Here is a 27936-nt window from a genome sequence, read left to right on the forward strand (position 1 = left end):
TTTGCCACCAAGAAAATGGCTGACTTTTTAAGTCCGGCTATCAGTGACCGCAACGTATCCGCAACTTAGTGTAACCTGGTTAAATCTAGGAGCTGGTAGCACCCTAGTTGGGAGGAGAGGCGGGTGTGTTCTAGATTGGGTAGGGTTGGCCGACCCGAGAGCGGTGAACTTGGTTGACCATTAGAAAATCTAATCTCGCCGCTTCTGTATGGGTCGGGGTATGGGTGGACGAAAGTTTATGGTGGTTGAAGTATATTTACTCCAATGAATGGAAGTAAAATGCATACAACGTCTTGGATACAAAATGATTCCGTTCACGAAAAAAACGGCCAAATACGCGTCCTGTTCCGTTTTATGTAATCCAAAAATACAACAATAATAGACATGTTTTTGGACACTCCTAAAATTTAAGATATTTTTATTATTGCATTACTTGACGGCAAGAGAAAACACAATGAAAATTTCAACAGTCTGTCCCTATTCACGGACAGATTCTACAAAAAACTCCTCTCAATAAGATAGCACGAAGACATCAGCCCCGTGTAGAATTTACGAGATTTATTTTATTATTTATTTTTATTTTATTTTTAACAACAAAATTACACAGCATTACAGTATATACTAATGGACTGCGAAATTTAGGACAGAAAGTATATAAATGCATACACATCAGGTACAGAACACAATCTGGGACTAAGTAGGTCAATATTATTTTAAGTTATCCGTACACAAATAGAAGGGTATTGATCATTAAATTGTGTTATACATGAAAAATAGAATAACAAAACACAGGAGAACCTTAATAACTAACTGAGGACGGACGGTCATCCATTGCCTCGCAATGGTTTTTGCATTGCTCACAAATTTGCCTCCAACTACTGGCAAAATTACTCATGTGATAAAAAATATTTTGTTTAGATTTGAACTTTTAGTAGCTGTCGTCATAGAGTTGTATGATAACTGTCATATATGATATGGTTGCATATGCGGTAAAGGGTTAATTTGTATATCATATATGTTGTGTTATTGACAAGCAATGCAGAATATTTGTATTGTATTTTATATTGTTGTTTTCAAAATATGTAGAAGAATTTTATTAGTTTCTTAAGCACGTAACTTTCTCTGAGCCATACCCTTGGCGGTTGCACCTGGCCGCGCCGCCCAATCCGCAGCGCTCGCGCATGCCAGCCTAATTGAACCTCCTAACACAACGCAAGGTTAATTGAAAAATTATACGCGTCAATAAAACAACTATCCGGCCCCAATCGGTAGCTAATTATACCCCTGGCTCATAAGAAAGGGCTGTTCATATAAATAAACGTAAGGTCACGACTCTAATCTAAATGGTTGTAAGAACGAAATATCTTTAGAGGCACGGGTTGGGTCAATCGCGGTTTTATTGATGTTGCTGCTATAGCCTGTCTGTCTCGTACTGATTGTACCTAGTAATTAAATAGTGAAAGCACTAAGTGTTCCTCGCATGCTGATAAGAAGTCGCACTATTAAATTACCAAGGCCCAATGGTTCTTCAACCTAGACTATTTCAAGCCTGGATTTCGGAAAGATTTTTTCGAAATAGCAGGATTTTCCCAAACTCTATCTTTTTGCAAGTATTTTCAAGTGTTCTCACTGCTCATATTTCATCTCCAGCTGCCGAGTACAGGAGTTTGTTGATTTACTTACGAGATAGATCAAGCTAGATATAGGAAATTTACTCTATGATAAATTACTTCATCCTATCCGATTTCAGGAATATACTTGAGGGCCTGGCCAAGATGACGGTCACCAAATGAAAATAAAAAAGTAGGTGATCGTATCGGGATGGCAGCGAAGCTACGAAAAGTCACGACTATTTCCATGCAATATTTAACTTTCGATTGGCGTTTTATTCAACGACCGTCATTTTGTCAAGGCCCCTAGGAGACAAAAAGGTAACTAACACGTCCGATAATATCTCTTCTTTTTTGTTGAAAGAGGAAATACCAGCAGAGCCCCTTCTCAGACTTGAGAATGACGGGGGCGGCTTCTAAAATTAGTGCGATAAGGACTGCAGCTTAGGCGAAAAATCTTGCGTAAATATCTCAGAAATCGAGGCTTCGTTCCCGACATTCTCCTCCTCCAAAACTTAACCAATCGTAATGAAATTGTTTGGGAACGGAATGAAAAAGAAATTATCTGTGACTGACCGTTTCGATTGTTGCGTTAATTGTTGCCGATTTTGTATGCTAGGCGTCTGTTTACTATCCATTTATTTGGCCGTTTTTAGCGCTTTTTAAAGTAACGTAAACAGTCCTTTAAAAACAAGAATAAGTATCAAAATTGGTATTTGACGATCCTTTTGTTTTAGAAGAATAATAACTGCATCAAAAAAATTCTCTGATATTTAGATTAAGATGATATTTGTAAAATATGACGATTTAAAAGTGCTTGTTGCTACGCCTATTTGAATAAAGAATATATTGACTATTGAAATAAAGCAAATTATTCATCTAAGGCAAAAATTACCACTAGTGTTTCCCCTTAACTTTGAGACTAACTACTGTACAGTCGCCATCATATATTAGAACGACAAAGGTGGTCAAACATATGTGAACAAGCAGTTTAACACCTTGACAATAGAGGCGCGTTCAGATATTTGTGAGCGCCTTGGCCGCTCCGATATATCTGATGGCGATACATAATATATGAGCTTGTTAAATTTGTTTGTACGCAAAATACACGAACTTAATCTATCCATTGTCATAAACAATCCGTGCACAAGCGTGAGCACTAAAAACAATTCAATGCCAACCCACTGTAATAGAAACCGCGATACAACAAAATGCTGCCAATAAATAATTTTAAAGGTCCTTAAATCTCGGTTAGGACAAGCTACCTTATTCCTCGGGGTACCGGTGGACTGGTACCGGTCGTAATTTCGACAAAGGTTTGTCGTTCGTCGCCCACGGCTAGCTGGGACTGTAGGGTTGCTGAAACGTGAATTAAATATGCAAAGCGAAAGGAATTGTTTTAAAACATTGCTTAAAGACTTAAGATATATTTAAATATATATAAAAAAACAAGCGGTATAGTTTCCTGATCTTACACAACATATTATATACAAAGAAATGCACAATAAATATTAGAAAATATTATTTTCTTTCAAAAATATATGACATAAGTACTAATAGTACTTATATCATATACATATAACAAAAGAAACTTTGAGCAGGATTTTAACTAGATAGACGGGACTTTAACACATATTCGTACATCTAGTACACCTATAGCGCAACTTTTAAAAAATTGGTAAAAAATTTACCAATATCGATTGATTGTTTGTTTCGATCAAATCTTTTAACCAATTCATGTCTGATTAAGCTGAAACTTAGTAGATTCCCAAAACTTGGAGCAGGCAGTTGTTTTTCGCCACAACAACCATCTCTGCCTTCAACTTATAGAGAAAACTAGTCCTGTTTGCCGGAAAGTAATTCAAATTCCCTATAATATAACAATTTCAATTTTATTTCGTTACACTTTATAGCAGTGGAAACCCTGTTTAGAAAGCAAGAAAACTGTTATTATGAGCTATTGGATAATTGACATGCACCAGTCACCCGCTCGTAGCTTTGTTTCTGCGGCGTAAAGCGACTATCGCCTTAATGGGAGAGAACTACAATGCCTCATAGCGGTCGGTTTCCCGAGATTATAATGTAGAGAACTGTACCAAAGAAAGATACCTAATAAAATATATTAACCCTACTAATATAACGCGAAAGTAACTCTGTCTCTTTGTTACCTCTTCTCGCTTAAACCGCTGAATCTATTTAGATGAAATTTGGTATCAAAATATATAGTTTGAGACCCCGGGGAAGGCCATGTGTTAGATTTTATTAATCGTCATCATACTCAGCATGATTTCAGGCAACGTAGTCGCAGGCATAAGCTAGTGGTTTACATATATTCAGCCTATAGGTAATAATATGTTTACTGCTGGGCACAGGCCCCCTGTGAGACCCCCTACGTGAATGTCTTCGCGAATAATTGCAGGTTTCCTCGACGTTTTTCTTCACCGAAAAGCGACTGATATAATAACTACAATAAACTCAGAGCTATACACCATAGAAACTTGTTAAGGTTTATGCACTTTATAAATGCATATCTTCAGTTTCTTGCTTGAAATCATTTTTGTGATAAGTAGATGATTAGGTAGTAGGCGGGCGGTACATTTAATGTGTCTATCTTCGTAAATAATTACACTAGCAACCCACCAGCGTAGCATGACAAATTTGTTCGTAGAATGTAATGTTTTCAAAAGAGATAAGACAAAGTTTTAAAAGGGTACAACGCGCACATGACACCCGTGGTGTTTTAAACATCCTTAGGCCAATGTAATCGCTTACCATCAGACGGGTTGTAAGCTTGTCGCCACCTACCTACGTGGTATTAAATAACCTGTAGCGACGACCTTACGTAGGTTAGTAGTAGTACTTAGTAGGCATCAAATATGAAGGCAATTTGGTTAAGCGACGTAACGCAAAAGAAAGACTGTCACTTTCTCTTCGTTATTATATGCAAACTATTCATATAAGCATGTGTTTAAAATACAAGATCATTTCATATGTTATTCCAAAAGTATGAAACTATATGTAGTCTCACACAGCCTGAACATGTCGCGTGCAGTTCCAATAAGTTTGTCGGTGCAGCGTGAAACGTCACCCGGAACGACTCCAGCACCGCCATTGTTCCAGCAAGATAAATATGAGTATTCATACCACAGACTGCCTACCAGAATGCGCTTTATAAAGCTTTCAGTATTTTTTTTAATTGTCGCCCGCGGAATTTTCAGGCCGAAACGGTCTTCGAACCTTCAAGAAAAGACCGTACTCAATCAATCTTCAATGTCGACAACGCACTTGCAACCCTCTGGTATTGCAGGTGTCCATGGGCGACGTGTGCACATTATAAGCACACGGGGAAAGTACCTGGTGGCAACCAGTGCTAGATTAACCCTTAAGCAAAGTGAGCGCTTAGGCTACCACGTACCTATAAGGGGGCGCAAAAATCGTAGAAAAATAAACCGGTATGCAGTTTCGAAGTAGATGAAACGTTTTATACGTGTTAATCTTATCTCGGAGGTCCTTAGAAATAGCAAGGAAGTGATTTTTTTGTTCTTTATTTCATTGCATGTTGTGCAGCAGTGCAGAAAAGCACAATACATACCTATTACCTTACCTATTATTATACATACCTCGGCGGGAAATATGGGGTTGGCCGCCTCAGACGAGGCCGGGGCCAAAAGAGACCCTCCAAGCTCACTATTGGCCCTCGGACCTCCTGAAACTCTGCTATCGGTCTTCGCAGGGCCTCGAAGTACAAAATAGATAGTACTCGTAGGTGCAGCTGAAATAAACATATAACCTACTGTGCTCTCATAGTTAATTTGTACGGGAGGACGAAGGACTAATGTGTGAACACGGGGACGGGGATCATAAGATATCATTATATGGTCCACCTTATAGATAAGTGATCTGTGATTCATATAGAACGGGAGCGATTTTGTGCATATGTGCAGATATTTTTATATCAGCTATATAATTTATATAAAAATATTACCCTAGGATATGCCTGTCGTTTATTTTTCTCTTAAGGGGCTTATTTTAAATTTAGATTCCAAAGAAAGATTGACCTTGAGAAATGTACTTTTCTTACTGTTTACGTATTATTTTATCGTCATCAAATATACCCTACATAAGAAATGTTACTGAATGTGGCTGATTTAACGCTCCACTCAGAAAAAAAAATACACCAATAATAGGTACAAACTCAGAACCATCTGCTTTCTAGGCAGTGCCATATGATAACTGACTGTAGCCGCCGTGCAGGTCAGGATCTCGACGACTCAAATAAAACTTCGATCTATAATGAAGTGAAGTATAATCTTCTCCAAAAGGTACTGGTTTACAAGGGTTCTTGCCAAAACGGTTAAATGTAGAAAGGGGGTGTTGATAGTATGGAGGATGATGAAAGAGTGAATTTACAATATTTGATCAGTACAAAAAGTGGTTTAAATTTAGATGCTTCTAATTGGCCGCGATACAAAATATGTGGAGCGCTCCTATTGGTGCTTTTGAAAAGCCTCCGTATACTAACCTAACACTAACTATAGTTCGTTTTTTTTTTTGCATTAGAAAAAAATATTGTTAACCGCTTTTTAAAAATTAGTTTATATTACTTATGAAAGCAAAAGAATGTAAATAATCGTTTATGATTTATAATTGTTACATATTAGAACAGACGTATTTTTCAAAAGTGTTTTTTAATAAAAAGACACGTCAAGATAGCTTACCTTCTTTAAGAATGTTATTATTTTTATAATCATTATATAGAACTTTATACACGTGTATTGTTAGGTGCGTGTCATATTCTATAACAGCTATTATGTTACAAATTCCATCTTATCATAAGATGAAATTATCGGATAATCGGACTCAAATTCCTGTAAACGTAAATAATATAACGGAGCAAGAATTATTTTATCCCAAACCCACGCAAAAGAATCAGTGGCATCCTGGCCATAAATTGTTAATTTAATCGTTACAAAATTACAGACATTTTCCCACACGTTACTTCATGAAAGGAAGGAACTTGTCAATGCCCGGTCCCAGCGAAATTTAGCCACTTAAGTCACGCAAATTTAAACTTAATTACATTTTCATAAGGCTTGTTATTAAATAACGAACGCACATGTTTAAGGGCCACTATAGTTATGGGCAAGTATACCTACGTGCGTAATTATCAAGCCCAAATTAAGCTGTCTCCCACAATATTAACTCTCACGTAACCTTATGAACTTATTCTGATCGGTTTCGAAAGTATCGGTTATGTACGCAAATTTGGCAAGTAAATCAGCGAAGTTGGAAAATGAAATGGACTGTCTTATTTTTTAACTAGTTATAGAAACACAGAGTTAACAATGATTTTACTACGATAATTATATAACCAATACGTACACCGAGAATTTACCGCGTTTTTTCTACATATTCTAACAACCTACCTACCTACCTACCTATCAGTGGAACCTGATTTGAAGGCTCTTATATTATGATTTTCCGGGGGCCCTTGCGGATACACTTCGACCCATATAGGGACTTTTTGTGTAGTTGCCCCCTTAGGAAAGATCCGCCAGCTACTCAAGAGCTTTTTTGACCAGCTCATTTTGAATTTCTTTGGTTGCAGATAGCCATCTCCAAAATTCATTATTTGTCTGGCGAGGGCGTGACATTCACACCTGTAGGATAAGGTGCTGACGTGTTTCAAATTAAGAAAGCCGATGGGTATCGAATTATATGGGTACTCTGCCAACAGTAACACAATAATATATATAATATATATATAATTACAAAATGAAGTTATAGGTACCATGAGTACCTACCATTGCGTTTAACGCAATAATACCAGTAGAAATTTTACGCGAAACGGACACCAAAATAAGGCAGTTGTTTCGCAGAACCCTAAATTAAACAGTGGCTGTAAGTAAGTATTGTGCCTTTAATTAACTTAATATTTAACGCTATCGCTAAAGCAAAAGTTCAAGTAATTAAGATACGCCGAAATAAAGCACGCTTACGTAATTTATTAACAAAGCAGTAAGTAAATCGTTTATTTGTTCCATTTGTAGCTTTCTACTTTAATTTAATATTAAAGTTTTAGTTGTGTTTGTGTGTAATGTATATTTTGTGGATACCCCTTATGAAGGAGCCGACACAAAATTATCGTGTTATTTTTACCTAGTAGCTTACGTAACTATTTAACTTTTTTTTATTACCTACTTAAAACAAAACCTATCTTAAATACCTACTACGCGATTTTCCTAAGACATTTACTGATAATTACTTTGATCGATATTGAAAACTATTTAAGAAAAAATATACCAATAAAGAGCCTAAAATAAAATGAAGTTTTTAGTTAGGTCTACAAAAAATATCCATCCACATCACCTTTGCCTATTTTCATTGCTCTTTAGAAAAATCAACCAAAGTATTTCTAGCGCTTTTTTGCGATAAAAAATAAATAAACCAAAATAATATTACTTTCAGGTTAGAGTAATATTATTTTAGATTTATGATTCTGTCATAATTACAATCATCAAGGCTTCGTGCGAAACGTCAATTTCTCCAAAAGCATATATTGATCGCAGGCGCATACAGAATGACATGCGCGGTATCGGGCGGCCGGAGATAAAAGGGGACCTGCACTTACGCGCTCTCCTTGCATCTATAGTGCGCACCACTATTTCAATATTCATGTAATTGTCATGAAATATTTGATAAGTATAGTTAGTAGCATTTTGAACAGGTAGTTTTTGTTTTTCATGGTCCTCTCAACTTTGACGACTGGAAATTGATGTCTTTCTTCATTAACTAGATGACGATGACATTTTAGGGAATGTAAGGCTATTAACTAGTGAATACATTCCCTAAAATGTCATAATCATATCTTAGATAGATACTTTTTCGTCAGTTGTCAATCAATTATCTTAAGCTAAAAGAAATAAATAAATTTAAAAAATTAAATTTAATTTAATTTTTAATTTAGTAAATTTTGCTAAAAGATGGCAAAATGACTTTTCAGAAAGTGGATAGCATAGATAGGCATTTCAGGTTAGATGTTTCGGATGGTTATTTTCCTAAGTCATTAAGTACTTGTCACGGAATTATTTAACTTGATAATAAAAGCGCACTACAATACAAATACTCTTTATTTCATACCTAAAAACAAGCTAATCAAGTAAAGGCAACAAAAACCTTACCGCTAAAAATCTCGTCAGCCAACAATCTAATCTAGACAACCTTTAGGTAACGAAAATTAATAAATTTAAGCGCAATCTTCTTTTATTTCTTTTACGCTTGTTTTACAAGTTACAAGGCTTGTTAGTTACGCTTATTTTCAATATCATCCCGCGTTTGGTTCTATTTAGTAATTATGAACTAAAACCGTTTAAATTATCTTCAGTTCAGGGCTATAACCGCGAAAATCGAAGTTCGTCAATTGCGGGCATTTTTCTCTGTTACTCTAATTACGTCTTAGTGAGAGAAAAAGAGAAAGATCCCTGCAATTTGCGAATTTCGGTATATGAAAGATGTGATTCCATAATATGAAATACCGACCTGCACTACACATACGGGGTCGCCGCTGGAATGTGCTACAGTTTAAATGAGGCTGCGCGGGAGTCGAACCGGTCGCGCCGCCCGCGCAACTTCGGGGAAAGGCCATGATTTATAACTAAAATTAACAGTACAGGTCGGCAAGGGCTCGCAAACAATATTCCAGATTAACGTCATAACGTAACGGTCCGTTTTAATCGGGACACAGATAAAGATAAACCAAGATTATAAAAAGTAAAAGGCTAATTTAAACTCAGGTAGAAATAATCGTTGGGCAACAAGAATAAGCAGTGTTAAAAGCGATTTCGCTATTCAAGTTCGCAATGGGTCAACTGTTTGCTGGGAACTGTATTTTTTATAATATACATATTTCATTTAAAAATAATATCACTGGAGCGAAAGTAACCCTTTCTCCTTTTTACTTTTATTCTTTTAATTTTGAAGTCGTTAAAATACGATTTGGTAAGTAATATATTTGTATTTGTGTTTTTCAGCACAGGCAAAAGTGCGTGGAAGTGCGAAGAACGAATTATACGCAAAATAAGACGCGCAAAAGGGTAGTAGGACCATTAAAATTTATTGAAATTATAATTTTACCATCCAGTTTATAATCACCATCGCTAACCATGAAGTACAGATAACATTAATGCTTCATATTGTAAATGTAATAAGTTAAGGACCTGTCTCGGCTGGTGGAAGATATTTTCGTACCCTTTATTTACCATCAAAGATATAAGAGCTAGGGGCTAAGACTAGATAGTCATCTCGCTAAGCTCATACAATTCAAACAGCGGCCAGTAATTCCCTAAATCTCATTGTTCTCATTGGTCCATCAATCGGCGCTTGCGCTGTAGCGCGCAGCCGAGGTATATATTTGTGCGTAAGATAAAATCGAGCCACTCGCGCCGCGGCAGCCGTGGCACTATCTTGATCGGCCGGCTGGTAACTGCTGCCTGCCAGCCGTTCCATACAAATTGTATGGCATATCTACTACTACTTTTGGGCATAGTTAACCTTATAGTTTACTTGTACAATGTTCTTGTCGGGTAATGGGGGCGATTCATCGTGTCAATGGTGTGAGAACCGCTTAAATGGGTTCCGCGGACGATGGGCAAGGGAGATAGCATTGCGGAGCGTGTATTAGGGTAATGTGAGAATTGGAGCTAGGTTTTCAGGGTGTCTAATGAAAACAAAGTATCAGAAACCATTTTCAACTCTTATTTTTTTTGTTTAGGGGGCACACAAGTATCGATGTTTATAGGGTGATAAAGATTGCGTAATTATAACTCCATGTGCTGAGGGAATTATACATATGGGAGAATAATTTGGTAGTCTAAAGGGGCCCACTTTAGACTACCAAATTATTCACTTTAGGCTATCACAGTTATTAGCGATTGTCAGCTTTTGCGAATAACTGACAGGCCGATATCGTCCGGCGAACTGGTATTCAGAGGGCCCCTTTAGGACAATAGCGTTGATAATCAGCAGATTTGATCCCTGCCTTAGGCCCATGAGGTCACTAGTTAATCAGATTTTTTTTAATGCAATAACATTTCTGGGAATTTAGACTATTGTGGTTAATCAATGTTCAAATAACACATCGAAAGTAACTAACACAAATATTTTGATTTGTCTTTAATAAACAGGTTCATATTGATTGAATTTAAATATTTATAAGAAAATCATAGATCTAGCTCAGAAGCTAGTAATTTAATATTCTTCTTCTGCCCGAGATTTCGTCTGTGTGGAATGATAATGATGATGATTAATAAAAACCCTTCCCCGGGCCTTAAACTATCTCCACACTAAATTTCATCGGAATCGGTTGGGCGGTTTAAGCGTCAGAAGTCAACAGAAAGACAGACAGAGTTACTTTCATATATGTATGGAATTAATGTGAAATTGATGTATGAGATTAGTGTGAAATTAGACCAACCGGAGTCGCCTTTCAGAGCTTACCCCTCTGTCGAAAACCTTGGCCAATGTTCATACTCTCGTCATACTTATTGTATGGACAGACGTTTATCTGACATGGCTGTTTCTACGTTACGTACAAATAAACTGAAATAAATACGTACAAATAGCCCCTCCCCCGCAAAAATCTGCAGACTGTTTTGTACGAAAAATACAGACAAAGCGTTTTCGGTTGGTCTAAGGTGTAAACAGTAAAGATTAATCACGAAATCTGTGTTAAATTTTGCTATCAACAGAAAAACCAACTAGATTCTGAATCGCTGCCAACTTATCTTGGTCTGACTCTATCTAAAATCATAAAAAATAGCTGTAAGTTAACCTTTACCTTCAGCTCAAAGCGCTCGATATCTTTCCTCCTCTGTAAACGTAGCATTATAGTTTCCTGTGCAGCTTTTTTACAAAACAAACGCACATCATTCAACCCTATCAGATGGAACGAAGTGACCTGTATCCTGCATGACCGGTAGGGCTGTTTTAGCTTGAGATCCAAACGCTTAGACTTCTAAGTCATAAAGACATTTTAATGTATATATACAGGTTGCTTAACCTGTAATAATTTACGGCGTGAATATATAGGCCATACTGAGTAACTTTTACTATGGGTCCCACCCCGAAATCGCGAAAAAAAAATTAGTCTCCCATAGAATGTAATATTTTAGAAGCAATAACTTATATATTTTTGACGACCGGTTTGGCCTAGTGGGTAGTGACCTTGCCTACGAAGCTGATGGTCCAGGGCTCAATCCTGGTAAGGGCATTAATTCGTGTGATGAGTATGGATATTTGTTCCTGAGTCATGGATCTTTTCTATGTATTTAAGTATTTATAAATATTTATATATTATATATATCGTTGTCTAAGTACCCTCAAAACAAGCCTTATTGAGCTTACTTTTACTAAGTCAATTTGAGTAGTAATGTCCTATAATATTTATTTATTTATGTATGTGTATTTGCAATTATTGCTATGAAAACGGCTTTTAATGATGAAAAACCTTTACCAATTTTGGGATAATTCGTTTTAACCTAATACAGTAAACTCTTCAGCTTCGCTTCAAAACATTGATAGAATTTCAATTAAAAGCTTTACTTTTTGAAAAGTAACAGTAAATAATATATTACAGTAAACGAACGTTCATTATTTTTAGATATCGGATCTCGGATCATTATCATCGAAGAGTTCTTCGAAGCGCCGGTAGCTGAGACAAAACGCCCCGACCACATCTTCACAAATCAAAAAAGGCATAAGTAAGACCAGATCTCGACTCACATAAGCCTTTTTGATTCGACATGTCGATACACATGAACCCAGCCGACCATTACGAGTATGAAACACATACGCAATCCGGTTCGACGTCGGAACTGCAGAGTTCAAAAATCAGAGCACTTTTTTTTGGCTGCCGAACTTGTTTTTGTTTTACTTTATTGCTTATTTAATTTCAAGAGTTCCGTGACCGGGAGGTACTGGCTTTCAAAACTTAAACACATTTTGTATTATGTCATGACTTTTCAAGCAAGGATACTTAAAACTGATGGATTTGTTACTAAAGAGAATCGTGTCGATGATAAACAGAATCGAATTAAGTAATTTAATCTGCGTTAGACAGAAAATTCCATATTCACGAAACTTTTTACTTAGGTACTTCCTTTTGACGAAGCATAGCATACGCCTCCTAGTAGGTACTTTTCCCAATAGAAGTAGGTATACTTATTTTCACAAGTATAAATAAATAGGAGAATGACAGAATAGCGATGAAATTCAAGCAGCCTATGTCGATAAACTTGGTAAACTTTGGTTTCTTTGAGCGTGGTTGGTGGTTCGAAACTTCATTAAGCTGGCTACAAAAACTAGGTAAAAATTTTTTTTATGCAGAATATTTTCCTTTTTCTTACAAGTCATGTATACACAATCTGACAAAGGTAGATATTATAAAATACATTATGGATCTTATTATGATTTCAAAGTAATTATTTAACATAATTTATAACATACAATGTTCCCCTTCTTCCATTGAATTGTAACAAAAAAAAGTATAATTACATACCTATATCAAACACTCTTAACAATAAAGCTGTGCTGAGTATGTTTTTAAATACCTCACCTGACCGTCTATATCAACGTTGGTGGTAAACAAGCATGCGGTCTGTCTGATGTTAAGCAGCCACCGCAGCCTATGGGCGCTTATAGTGGAGTTACACTCTACAAGCTTACAAAGATTCATCCTGGGAAACATTGGAAACCTTACTCATCATCAGGAACATGACACCAAACCTACAGCAAATTAAGTACAAACTGTAATAGATATCATACACTAAAAAAAAGTGACTAAGCCCACCGGTGGCCGAGGCGGGAATCGAACCAGCGTCTTCAGCTTACGCGGCTAACGTCCTTACCACTAAACCACCCGGCCACAGCGGTACCCGTCCCAAATTCTCTGGTGTATGCTATCTTTGAAAGGCTACGCGCCTTTGACCAACTCTAAGGGCGAGCAGTGTGTGCTTGCACCTCTTATACGAATCCTTTATTGGATTACGGTATAGCGGTAAAGTAAGTACATAGTGCATCTGATACACTTTCCGAAATCTGGAGCAGAAACGGCCGCAATCAGTCGGCAATCAGTCGCTTTTCATCTCGAGAAAGGCGCCCGCGGGGACCTTTCTTTTTGCACCACTGCACGTAAGTGGCAGATCATTTAACGCATTTATATGTTATTTATTTCGTTTCGCACGTTTAAGGTTCAGATTTGAACTTAAAGCATTCACTTTTCTTTTCAAAGGTTAACTGGAAGAGATCCCTCAAATGATTTTTACAGTAGGCATGCGAGCAGACGGATCACCTGATGGTAAGCGTTTACGGCCGCCCATGAACACCTGCAACACCAGAAGGGTTCTAAATGCGTTGCCGGCATTTAAAATAGGAGTACGCTCTTTTCTTGTGATAAGTTCGCCTTGTCCTAATTATTTCCTTGTTTATGTATTTTTGTACAATAAAGAATTTATCGCCACCACTAGACTTAGACCAAGCTAAGTTGGCAGCAATTTTGATATCCCTGACGGTGCAAGTGTTAAGTATACGTCATAATTGTCTAGAAAACTAAAACGACCTCAAGCAAACTAAAAGTATATCAGAAGCGTACTTTTTTAAACATATATCTTTATTTTACACCTAAACCTAACTTTTGGTACCTAACTATTAGAATGTGAAAAAAAGATGTTTTTTTTGTCATAAAAAAGTGACACACCCTATTGTAAGCCCTGTAATGATTGTTACACTGTGAATTCTAAATTTAAACGCTTGACCGTTCGAAATGCATCGCTCATTCAAACTCTGACCCGTTTTGAAGAAAGCGATCGTAATCCAGAATAAGCTTTGCACCAGTTTGTAATAAGGCATAAGTGCCACGCGACTACAACAAATATTCGCCGTTGTGTACGAAAAGGGTAGCATTGCCAGAGATGAGTAAAACAAACAGACTGGCAATCTTCGTAATTAAAATTTAGTTGTAAATTGCGTAGAATAAAGTATGTTATTTATTTTAGTAAATAGCTTGGAAGTTTTCGATACATAAGTATGTATTCTGTATGGTATTTCTGTTGCAGACAAGTCCTTACTTTAGTATCTCGAACGAAGGTCGTAACGCTAATAAAAATAACTCGCATAATAAAGCCTTAACAAGAACATTTTGAGTAACTTTACTGTCATCAGCAGAATAAACGACTAGCGCATAACCCATTTCTACAAGTTTATTTTAAGAACATAGTAAATAATGGATCAACTAGTGGATATTTTGTTATTTTGCACAGTAAATATCAGTGATAATATATGTATATTTTTATGTTGTTTTTCAAGTAAGTATATGTAATGTGTATTCGCGTAATTTCGAATGCCTCATAATGTAGGGTACTTTTGATAATAACTTACAGTTCTTACTTATTTCGGAATATCACGAATGCACCTTACTTCTTTAAATAATTACCATGATCATAACAATAAATTGAGAAGACCTGACGCTTAAGTAGGTATATAATAATATTTCGTGTACTTATTTATAATAATATACTATTGCAACCTTTATTATTTATCAGTCTCTGGTATTAAAATAAATATTCATTGGTCGGGAGACGCGGGCAACTGGGTGAAAGGTCTCATTGTGGTGTCACGCTGGACGCTATTGTGCATAGTATTGAACGTATATTATGTACTACGGGTATATAATGAATATTGACTCGGTTATATAAAATACGATACAGGTAGCCGAGCCGGTCAGATCCATGATTTAGTGTGGATATAAATCATTTTAAATGGTTCGGCATTGTTTCACACAAAGCTTCGTTTGGGTACAGTCAGTATTAACAAAAGTTGCTAAAAGGTTCTGGATGCAATTTAGTAAGTCTATTGAGCGTCGGCGTCTATAGTCAGCGTTATGGAAAATGGCGTCGCTGCGCAGTTGCGCCGGCGCTGCGTCGAGCAGCAGCCGGAGAGTTAACTAGACGCCGACACTCGGAAGACGCTAGTGGGGGTAGCTTGAAAGGTGAGCTACTACATAAAATTAGATTAATGTTAGTAATGATGAGATGACTCACTGTTTAAATTCGATAAGACGTTATGCGAAATAACATTTTTCAAATAAAAGCGATAGAAATTGGGAATATAGTGGTATTGATCACTCGTTTTCTATATTATTAGTAGAATTTACTTGCTTAGTAATGGAGATATTAAAGGGAAAACACGAAATCAAGCGATCGAAATTGAAAAATCGGCCCCCAGAGCTGTAAAAAAGCCTGAAAGTGCTATTAATCAAAAAAATATTTTTTCTAGCGATTCGCATTATGTAAATTGTACAGGGATGGGGTTCAGTGAAATATTGCAAACGAGGTCTTTAGATGAACGACAGCCGCAGGCTGGGGTGCATTAAAGACTTGAATTCGCAATATTCTTACCCGCGGAGTTACACATAATGTTTTTCATCACACTTGCGAAGAAAAAACTATCCTCGTCACTATACTATACTATCTATAACTCCTGAGGGAGGTATAGCTTTTTTTTTAGCATCCATAGCTCCCGTGAGAACAATACATGCCTTTGTATATCTGCATCAAATGGGAATCTTTTTCGAGCTAGTGTGATAAAATAAATAACAGAGTAGTTGTAGCTGTGCAAGTTTAAAATGACATCCTACATCGGAGGCGTAAGGCAGTAACGGTATTTGACGTGGACTGTACCATCGTTGAAACAGGTAGGTAACTGACCATTTTGAACCCTATTGCAATGATGTAAGGTCTATCAATGGTCAGTAAGTTGATGTTACAAGTCACTCACCGTTACTAGGGGCGACTGGGAGTTCTCGCTGACCGCTACCTGTCAACAAACAATAGATATTATAACATAGTGCGATGTACTTTATTCTGACACTACTTCTTACACAAATAAGAACATATTAAATCGTTTATTTCAGGCAAAGCCCATAAATATGTTAATATTACACAACATAACTTACAAGACTATTGTTAGTACATACAGAAATCACAAACACAGACAGCCGGATGAGTATAAAAATAATAAAATGTCAATATTATATTATACTCGTATATGTCATAATTTATAGAACATAATAATTACAATTAAAGTAACTAACTAACTAACTGCTTTGGCTCAGCGATCCAAAAAGAATCTTGGCCTCCGAAACGAGAGAACGCCACCGGACCTGCGTCGGCTGAATGCCAATTCATGGCAGGAAACCGCGCTGGATCGGGACAATTAAAGTAAAATATTATTTATTTACTTATTTAAGGTTCACCAACAATTGTTGACATCGATACATTAAAAACGTACAAGCTAATACATGTACTTAAAGATAAATATTAAAATTCAAAGCATTAAATTAAATTTGGAAAATTATTAAAATTATAGATTATACATAAGTCACATTATGTTAGGCATGTACCTTTAAGTTTTACTAAAATAGCATCAAGTAAACTAATTAAATACAATTTAGATATTATCGATTTTAAATGCCGCTATAAGATTTTTTTACAGTAAGCTGGTTTATAATTGATATATTTCCAAAGCAAAAAAGGCTTAATGTAGAAGCAGAATCGACATTAGGTTTTATTGACACACTATTGTCATTTATACACCGTGTTTTTTTCCGTTAATTTCAAGGGTGCATCCCTGATTAAATTAAGTAACTTTCTCAGAGACACCGGTATTCTAATTACTTAAGTCCATTTCGGAGATAATCAATCATTAATTTTTATCTAATAAGGCCCCTACGAGCGTGTAAACTTGAATTAGGGCCTGTTTACATATTAATTAGTTCATACATTTGCTACTAAACGTAAGTACTATCTCGGACGATCGTTGGTAGAAATGACATTAATATGTTACAGTTTTCAATTGTTTGATTGAGTTAAATGTGATGCCGGTGTTACAACAACGCTATATGCAACATTAAATAACTTTTTACAAAAATAAAAATTATAAAAAAAATATTTTTTTTTAAATTAAATTTGCCATTTAGTTTCCTTAAACGTTCTTACCGATACCCTGAAGTTAACGGAATTCAATAAAAACACGATGTATGTCGTACGTGCGATAGAGTTGTATGGGAGTATTTGACAGCTGTCAACTGCCACGCCAAACGGCGGCGCCATAGTCACGCACGTTAGGTCTCTCCTTAAAGATTTCATAGTAGAAATTATCCAACTAAATCATTACCCACACATAAAAGGCTGCCGACATGTCCTTCCAATATTTACTCATTTGGCGTATCTCATTGCCTACAGACGGCGAAGATGCAAAGATAAATGCGTATGGGTCATCGTGTTATTATCTTATCGGGGAAGATCTTTAACCGCGTTGAAAACGCTGAAATAATTGTCGTGAACTTTGGTAAAGGTCGGCACGCGGTCTTCACTGACCGTATTGTAATTGAGCTGATGTGTAATGTCTTTTATACTTGGTAGTCAACATAACATTACCAAAAATGTAAAATGCACTAGTGTTTTATGTTGATACTTTATTATTTATTTACCGAAGCGTTAGCGAAGGTCTCCATTTTATTGACCGAAGCGTAGCGAAGGTACGTTTTGACTTGGGCAATCTGTTTTCGTATGTCCGGATGTTCTCCTCTACAGGTCGCAATTCTCAACCGATTCGCGTGAAATTTTGTGACCATATGCTATGATTAAATAGTTTTTTTTTCCTCGATCCAGTTTTTCGATTTTCTTCAAAACGCGGAACTTAGCATAAAGGAATTAAGCGCTAATAGCGTCTACGGCGCTTAGGACCATTATGAGTTCAGTGTAATAATGGTTATTTCTTCCACGCATCTGTGTCTATTGCAATAGAGCTTTTTTTTTCAGAAGACGTCAAGGTTATAAAAATCCCTACTAAATATAACACGCTCTATAGGTACTACAATAGAGATATCTATACAAATTTGCGTACCTAGTTCTTATTTTTAAAAGTTCTTTAGTCAATTAGGAACCCTTTTACTTTCGCCATATATCTGTCTGTCTGTCCGAGGCTTTGCTTCTTGTCGTTAGTGCTAGAAAGCTGTAATTTGATATGTATATATAAATGAATCAATCCGACTAATTGATAACAAAAAAAAAAAAAATTAGGGTACCTCCCCTCTACACGTAATGTGGCGATAGAATATTTTTACGCTTAAGCCCTATGGTGTGGAATGTCGTTGAATAGGGTCTTCCAAACTAATAGGGATCTTCAACAAACATTTGATGAAATGAATATTTTCGAAAATAATCGCTCTGAAAAAAAAAAGTTATCGCAAAACGGGGAGACCTATAAAGAGACACAGTAAAAATACGTGCAAAGCGCTGCGATGATACTTCCTCTTGCTTGTTATGTACATGATACATTTACTTATAGTACCCGTTCAAAATCTATATTGTGACGGATGGTTAGCTACGGAACGATACACTGAGCATGGCATGGCCCGACATGCTCTTGGCCGGTTTTTAAATCGTAAAATTAACTTTCCCTCGCCAGGTATGTACAAAAAATAAACTATAGCCATTGCTAAAAATAAGCAGTGGTTTTTATTTACATAAGAAGAATTTTTTGGTTTCGAAATGTGTTAATGTAATCAAATTTGATACAAGACATCCTAAAGCGTTTAATTTTTTACCTTTAGTCAATAAATCCAGAAGCTTGCTAGAAAAATGGTATTCGGCATTGAACATTTTTCTACACATAAATGTCAAATCAATTAATACACTGGCAACACCACTGAAATGTCAATTCTAATAACCTTTTTCGCGCAACTCACGCGCGTTCGTAATTCAAAATAACCTTAATTACTAGGATCAAAACACAAAATCACTAATAAAAAAAAAACACTGGCACAATTTCCCGCGCAATTACAAAGCCACATTCAAAAAGGTATTCTCACGTCAACCGTGTTCTTTTTTAAATTTTTGCTTTGATTACAGAGGCCGCTCTACACTCGAAATTCAAAAGAAACTTTTTATTTGTCATAGAGGAGCGGGTGACGCGTTTTCATAGCGCTATGACCGTTCGGAAACATGGGACGAGCATTTGTCGCGAACTGTTTAATTGTGTCGCTTGTCCCGATTCATTAGTGCAGCCAGATCAGGGACGGAGTCACCGTTGATATTTTTTGGTATTTTTTTTTTGTAAAATAAATTTACTGGTTCAGTTTTATATGTTTATTTACTTAAGTATTTATTTTTATTCAAACTTTATGGTACCAACAAAGAAAAAAATACAAATGGCGGACTTAATTCCCGAAGGAATTTAAGGCTGTACATTGTACTTTTTCAAAATTATAACAATATTCCGAAAACAGTTCGACCAGTCTATATCACATTTTTTTAGGACGTCTAAGTAAGTTATGTTATTCTCAAGCTTGCACTTCCCTACCAAAGACAGGGATTAGTGTATGTTAGCACCTACTCTTATACTGGTACTGCTCAAATACACCATTAACTTTATGTAACTATGAATAATTACTTTGTAAGTAGGTGAGTCACACAAAAGTATCGGGTCTGACTTCTAATAGTTCTTATCTCTCAATCTATCCTCCTATGTATTACTTAACCCCGTAGGTAAACTGTCTATTCTAAAACTACTTTACCAAGCAAATTTTAAGAAAAATATATTTTTGTACAGATTTAATATGGATAGAATAATAAAGTTAATGTCCATTCCAGACTCGCGGCCTGACGCTAGAATAACTCAGGGCCATAAGAAATGAAACAATACACCATGTATTTAACAGCGCAGGAACTAACGCTTCGACAGAGCTATCCCATTGAAAACCACGAACAATCCTCTCTATATTACACGCGTGCATTTTAAATATTTTATTTACATTTAAAACCCCAAGTACGGCCCACGGTCTTGAGGTCAGGGTTGCCGCCGCTCGTCTTTTGACCCCCATGCGTTCGTCCTTTACCGATACGTAACATATTACTATACCTATCCTGCTTGCACAGGCCACGACACTTTGCTTGACTTTTAACCCCTCACGTCATTATCAACTCCCTCCCTTTCGGTCCCGTGTCTTCGAATCTATTGTTGTTTCATTCGAACAGGTTATGACATATCGCTCGACTTATAACCTCGGGCGCTCTGTCCTTTTTTATCGCAGGTTTTTAATAGCGTTTGTCCTTGTCGCTCGTGTCGCGACCCCTACAACTAGCCACTTGAATAGATTAGGTGTTTTCGTATGAGCGCGGGTTCAATATTCATTGATAGTCGTTATATGTGCACGGTTGGAACAATTGTTTCATTTAGCATTGAATATGCTTCGGGCATGTGAAGGTATAATAAAATACTAACTAGGAGTCAGCTATAGAGGAATTTAGCTCTACGTTTTCTTTAGGTTATCTTTTCATAGAACCTTTGTGAGCTCGATTAGCAATATGCAACTATACACTTTAGCTGAGCCGAATGGTTCAGGTGTGAGACTTTAAAACCGGAGGTAGTTGGTTCAAATTCAGTCTTTGAACGTAATCATCTTCAGTAGCTCTATAGTGAAGGATAATATTAATGCACTAAGTTAATAAAGAAGCGCTCTAATTAGACCGAGTTAACTCTAGTAATTTCTAGAAAACTTTTGTTTGAGATAATGCAATTAGGTACATTCATCTTCCTCGCGTTTTCCCGGCATTTTTCCATGGCTCATGGGAGCCTTGGATCCGCTTGGCAACTAATCCCAATAATTGGCGTAGGCACTAGTTTTGACGAAAGCGACTACCATCTGCCCTTCCAACTCAGAGGGTAAACCTTATTGGCATTAGTCCGGTTTCCACATGATGTTTTCCTTCACCGAAAAACTCATTGGTACGAGCCGGGGTTTGCAAGTCTTACGCTTTCACCGCTAGACCACCAGCGTTCGGTATATTCAACAGCATTATATCTGAATTTATCAGAATAAAACCTATACCATTATACTTCTACCATAAACACGGGTAGAGTCAGACCAAGCTAAATTGGCAGCAATATTTACAACCGAGATAGTGTAAGTGTTATTTTAAACGTCAAACTTCTATGAAATTATGACGTTTACTTAACACTTGCACAGGCTGGGCTATCAAAATTGTTGCCAACATAGCTTGGTCTAACTCTATACGAGTATATCCAACGCCTTCAAAAACTGTCCATTGGTATCTATAGGTAGAAGTAACTACTTTTTAATTTTTTTAAAACTCATTGTTTTTACCATAAACGCGGGTATCAACCCAGACACCACTCAAGATTATCCTTGGTCTCTGTACTAGGTAATGCAACGCATATTAACGTTTCTCAATTAAATTCTGTTGTAGAATCATATATCATTTCACTAACGTAATATATATTACATGAAGTGCACCTCTTAAGTTTTTTGCCTAGTTAAGTATATTTACTTATGCGAATGAAATGAGCCCCGTACAAAGTATGTGGTGTACGGTTGCATTGTTTTTGCCATGAACGCGGATATCCATCCAGACACCACTCAAGATTATTCTTGGTCTCCGTAGAAGTAGGTAATGCAACGCAAGTTAACGTTATTCATTTAAATGTTGTCGTAGGTTATAGACTCATATATCATTTGATTAACCAAATTTATTCATGAAGTGCACCTCTTAAGTTTTTTGCCTAGTTAAGTATATTTACTAATGCGAAAGAAATGAGCCCCGTACAAAGTATGTGGTGTACGGTAGCATTGTTTTTTCCATGAACGCGGGCATCAATCCAGACGCCGCTAATGGCGGCCGATAAATATTCATCGGCGCAAAAACACGCGCACGCGCCGACGCCCAGCGCTGCGCTTTCTTCTCAACGAGCTACGACCTAGCTCTAGCCGTGGAGCTGGTAAAATATTTTTAAACTAGAGTCGGACCAACTAAACTTATGTTGATTTAAAACTTACCCAATTTTCAGTCATCATTTTAAAATGAAACGGGACTTAATCGCGTTCACTTTTTATTATTTGGCCTGACGTTTCGAACGTGACATTACGTTCGTGGTCACAGGTAATCCGCCTGAAAATAAAAGTAAGTGCACGCGAATAAGTGTCCGTTTCAGTTTTGAAAGTTATAAGCTAACTCTGTCTGGCATTCGCACTGACAAAGTGTGACAATATCATCACTAATGTCAACTTCCTATGAAAATATTTCGTTTGTAATGACACCTCCTCACTTTGTTAATTTGAAGTCACATCGTCATTGACACTCGGAAAAGTGCCGAAGAAGAAGCCGTGAAATTAATACTGCTCAAAAAAAAATAGGGGCCACTAAGCGTTTTGAATATACGTGAAAAACCCAACGGGAAACTGGATGTTTGGCGCCTTGTTTGCCAAATTTAAGAGTGAGGACAATTTTGAAAGAAAGCGATATATTTTTGCCAGGAACATTTATATTTTCTTTACTAGAACTATTAGAAGACGCATTTTTATAGCGTAGATACGTGTTTATGGTATTTTTTAGCCGAACACAATTTACACTATCCAATTCAGTAAGTATTTTCCGATCCCGCCTTTTTAGGGTTCCGTAGTCAACTAGGAACCCTTATAGTTTCGCCATGACCGTCTGTCTGTATGAAATTTTGCTTGGTTATTGTACAGCATGAGCCGAAACTAACATAAAAATATCCAAAAAAAAAACACTCCTAAGTTAGATATTTATAAGTAAAAACATAAATCTGTTTTTATGTTTAACCGAGTAATTCCTCTGTCCAGAATTATTTTACCAAATAAGTTATTTGTATCAGTATGTACGAGTAATACTAGAAAAAAATCTAAAAATTTTGTCAAACATGAGATTTTTTTTAAATGATAATTCCTTGCTTTGACGCTCCGCGCTTGAATTTTCATCGGAAAATTGCTCTGACATTTTATTCTTCTTATATGATCTTAGAATATAATTTGGCGTACTTAGTGGGTAAGAAAATCCAAAAAAATACATACCCAATTTTATGTATTTTAGAACTATTAAAAACTGAGATGGGAAAATTTCTCTGTCTGTATTCTTTTTAAATATTGTCTTGAAGTATAGGCAAAATGAAAAATTTCATTAAAAAGATAAAAAAAACTCTGTTTTTAATGCCGCATATCTCAAGAAATGTTTGTTTAAATTGTTTCAAATTTACTGTACTTTCGACAATACATAGCAAGTTTTGACCAAAACTCCACAGTTTTATAAAAAAAAGCTGCAAAAAATTAAAAAAACGGCCAAGTGCTAGTAAAAACTGAGAGTGGAAAATTTCTCTGCCTGTATTCTTTTTAAATATTGTCTTGAAGTATAGGCAAAATTAAAAATTTCATTAAAAAGATAAAAAAAAACTCTGTTTTTAATGCCGTATATCTCAAGAAATGTTTGTTTCAATTGTTTCAAATTTACTGTACTTTCGACAATACATAGCAAGTTTTGACCAAAACTCCACAGTTTTATAAAAAAAAAGCTGCAAAAAATTAAAAAAACGGCCAAGTGCTAGTCGGACTCGCCCATAAAGGGTTCCGTACCATTTATGACGTATTAAAAAAAATACTTACTAGATCTCGTTTAAACCAATTTTCGGTGGAAGTTTGCATGGTAATGTACATCATATATTTTTTTTAGTTTTATCATTCTGTTATTTTACAGGGGGGGGGGGGGACACATTTTACCACTTTGGAAGTGTCTCTCGCACAAACTATTCAGTTTAGAAAAAAAATATATTAGAAACCTCAATATAATTTTTAAAGACCTTCGACCTATCCAATATACCCCACACGTATGGGTTTGATTGAAAAAATATTTTTTGAGTTTCAGTTCTAAGTATGGGGAACCCCCAAAATTTATTGGTTTTTTTTTCTAGTTTTGTATGAAAATCTTAATGCGGTGTTCACAGAATACATCTACTTACCAAGTTTGAACAATATACTTCTTATAGTTTCGGAAAAAAGTGGCTGTGACATAAACGGACAGACAGACTGACATGACGAATCCATAAGGGTTGTAAAATGTACAACCCTTATGGATTCGTAAGGGTTGTAAAAGTAAAATGACCAACATTTTTGCAGTTTTTTGCAAATTACGCAGGAAGTACAACTTTTTGTATAAGAACGTGTTTTGCTACGGGCTACCGTTAACGAGTTACTTACGAAAACTAAAAAGGGATTTTAAAATTGATTGTTATTAACATTCCCGCTTTAGTATTTTTTTAAATATTCATCATAGCGAAAAGTGTGCTACATATTTCTTATAGAAAATTTTATGGTACTTATTTATGTATGTGACATTTATTTGCTCTGGGTCATACTTTACAAATTATTTACGAAAACAAAAGAAAAAGAACCTTAGAATTGGTTTTATTAACTTTCCCTTAATATTGTATTAGGATTAAATGGTCGGTAAAGAATCGTGCTAATCATTTGAACCTTTTATTTTAAAAGTCAAGGTCATAATCTGATTAGCTAATTTCGTGTTACGCACGCAAGTTGTTAATTAACGTATTGTTTATTTAACCCGACAACTGACGGACTGACTGACGACGGGTCAGGGAAGATAAGCGGGTTATTTTTTTAAAGTACATTATGAGTATGACAATTGGCATTTTCTGACAAAAGTGTACCATTTACTTATAACTTATGGGTTATTTCTACACAAATAGAAATATAAATAGTGGTAGGGAATGTCTCATGGCATTAAGTCCGCCATTTGTACTATAAGGTTTTCTTTTGTGCAACAAAGATTGAATAAATAAATAACTAATAACAGTACTAATGATTTTAAAAGGAAAAAAAAACCTTGTGACACATTTTCACATACATTTTGTATGGACCGGCCATAGACGATCTTAAAACTGACACCTAATTCGTAGTCACATAAAGTGGGAACACTTTTTTTTCTATTTTTTTATCAATAATCCTCGTGATTCTAAGACGAAACAATTCAAAAGTTGTTATTTTTTGAAAAAAAAGTAAATGGTATCCTTTTTTTTGAACCCCTAAACCCCAAAAAAAGGAACAGGCACCAGTAATGTTATAGAAAAATACTGTAAAACTAGTATTTACCATCAGTTTTTAATTACTGGCAATATTTTACCATAAACAAGAGCTAAAGAGCTGCTTAAGTTTAATTTTTCATTGATATTTGTTAGTTTGAAAATTAATGGCGCCATACATCCCATGACTGGAGCAAAAAACCATTGTTTTAATTGGTTAATAATATTGAAATCAATTGCAGTAGCTTTCATTAAATACATAGAAAACATAAAGGACGAATGGGACATTCAACTTTTAAAGCATAAAGTGGTAGAAATTTTACAGATGTCGGTGAAATATCAAGAATACTCCAAATTTTCTCTTAAATGTTCCATGATTGGTGCCGTTAACATATATGTAAAACTTAATTAATAATAATTTATTATTGTCACATTTGTCTATGAAAGTGATGCGACCAGCCTTTCATCAGCCTATCTCTTCCCACGCAAATTGACAGCGTAAACTGAACTTGTATCCGTCATTCTGTGCTCTAACCTAAATTACGTATTATCTTACCGCTAAGAATGAGAGTAGCATTCGATTTATAAAATTGTATTATGATTTTATATGGATTTTATATTACTGTCAGTGCATCTCTCTTGCAATGGCATTTTTAAGGTCTCGCGCATTCGCAGCTCCCGTGCGGGAAAATTTATGTATGTATGTACCTATATATTTTATTTTACATACAAATAAAAACACGAAAAACACAGTTACAGAGTAAATTAAATACAACAAAGGCGAACTTATCCCTGTATAGGAAATATCGTTCGCATCTCGGGTTACACTGGATAAAGTAAGTAGATACCATTCAGATTCAGATCACATCGCATATGTCAAACTCAACATTCATTTCTCTATTTCTTTGCTAGGCTAAAATGCTTATCTCGCTATCATCTTCGTAGCTCTGTGCGTTCGAGGTAGCTCGCGGAACGCTCCGCGCCTCGGGTCGCGCTGGAAAAACTTACGACTGGAGCAGTCCGACACGCGCGCGCTGACCGCGGCCACTCCGCCTGGCAAACTAGATATCTTGTTTTCTACGCTAATATTGCTTGTATACACACCCTAAAGCCATAGATCCTTTTTGACATTCTAATACATATTTAACCTTATATTATAACTATCGTTATATGACATAGAAAATAAATTACGAGTACCTAAAGTTCATAAATATTTTAGCAACAATGGAAGCAGTGCAAAGTTTTACATTCTTATTTATCACCCGCCCTCCCTTGGGATTTTTCTGCGGCTTTGTAAAACTAAAAGTGTCACAATCCACATCTCTTCTCCGCTCCGCTGGATTACAACGAATGGTATTTAATCGGTTGATTACCGCACGTCTCCTCTCATATCTGCTCATCTCAGTCGTCTCCCCCATGTGGAAAGACAGCCCAAGCTTCCATAAAGAATAAGGTATTAGACCAAACGCGGCTGTGGCAGGTTCTCAGAAATTAAAATAGCAGGGCTAAACCCAGATGATTCCCTGATGAAAAGCTCTGGTAACTGATTTGTGCGGTGCAGAATGTTGCTCCTGATACGGTAGTTGCATGAAAATACGGCAATTCATATGCATTTTGATAAAAAATACGGCATAAGTACTCAGGTACGACAGCAGTTCCATTGATGTACCAATCTTCCATAGAATTTTCCCGCAGCCTTATCCATTTTTTTGTGATACGATAATTGTCTTAAGTTTTTCTCTTGAAGCGCGGCAATTTAGAACTCCGTACACCGCAACCCCAAAATTCGACACTTGTGTGGCGGTTTAGCTGTATGACCATGTACGATTGTATTATTGCCTTAACCTACAAATGTTTCTGTCCAAAACCAACTTAAGCAAGTGTATAAATTACAAAGCAATTAGCCAGGAGCAATGTAACTCACCAGAATATTTTAAACAGGCCAAATTGGTACTTTGCTACCGTCTCGTTTTATCCATATAAGGAAGAGATGTTTGCAATTCTAATAGTTTCGAAGCTTGCTGGAATTGCAAAAGTATTGAAATGATGCTATGAAAACCGTAAGGTATGGAAACTGTTGTCTAGTGTACAGTCGCCATCAGATATATCGGAGCGGCCAAGGTGCTCAAAAATATCTGAACACGTCTCTATTGTCAAGGCGTTACAGTTCGCGTTCAGATATTTTTGAGGACCTCGGCCGTTCCGATATATCTGATGGCGACTGTACCAAACCAGTGAACTCTTACAATGTTTTCTCGTAAAATATATCAAATACGAAAAACTGTAACGACCTCCCTGCCTAGACGGTAGTGACCCCGCCTACGAAGAATGTCCTGGGTTCGAATCCCGGTAAGGACATGTG

General features: G+C 36.2%; 1 protein-coding gene and 1 non-coding gene across 3 annotated transcripts in view; both read right to left on the bottom strand.

The window, feature by feature from the left end:
• LOC133524409 (polyhomeotic-like protein 2) overlaps positions 1 to 27936 on the bottom strand; it is a 320025-nt gene that overhangs the window by 248277 nt on the left and 43812 nt on the right. Inside the window, exons 1-2 of one of the 2 annotated variants that reach the window (XM_061860399.1) lie at positions 19273 to 19486; positions 16440 to 16478 (exon numbers count right to left, since the gene is read on the bottom strand). In XM_061860399.1, coding sequence (XP_061716383.1) covers positions 16440 to 16478; positions 19273 to 19339 — 106 coding nt within the window. In that variant the 5' untranslated portion in view covers positions 19340 to 19486. Of the gene's footprint in view, positions 1 to 16439; positions 16479 to 19272; positions 19487 to 27936 lie in introns of those variants that run through there. The other variant, XM_061860397.1, reaches the window with a different exon arrangement.
• Trnat-cgu (transfer RNA threonine (anticodon CGU)) lies at positions 13459 to 13530 on the bottom strand. The gene has a single exon. It is a non-coding gene; the product is annotated as a tRNA-Thr (tRNA).

The sequence above is a fragment of the Cydia pomonella genome, chromosome 13 (assembly GCF_033807575.1).
Source record: "Cydia pomonella isolate Wapato2018A chromosome 13, ilCydPomo1, whole genome shotgun sequence".
Classification (NCBI taxonomy): Eukaryota; Metazoa; Arthropoda; class Insecta; order Lepidoptera; family Tortricidae; genus Cydia; species Cydia pomonella.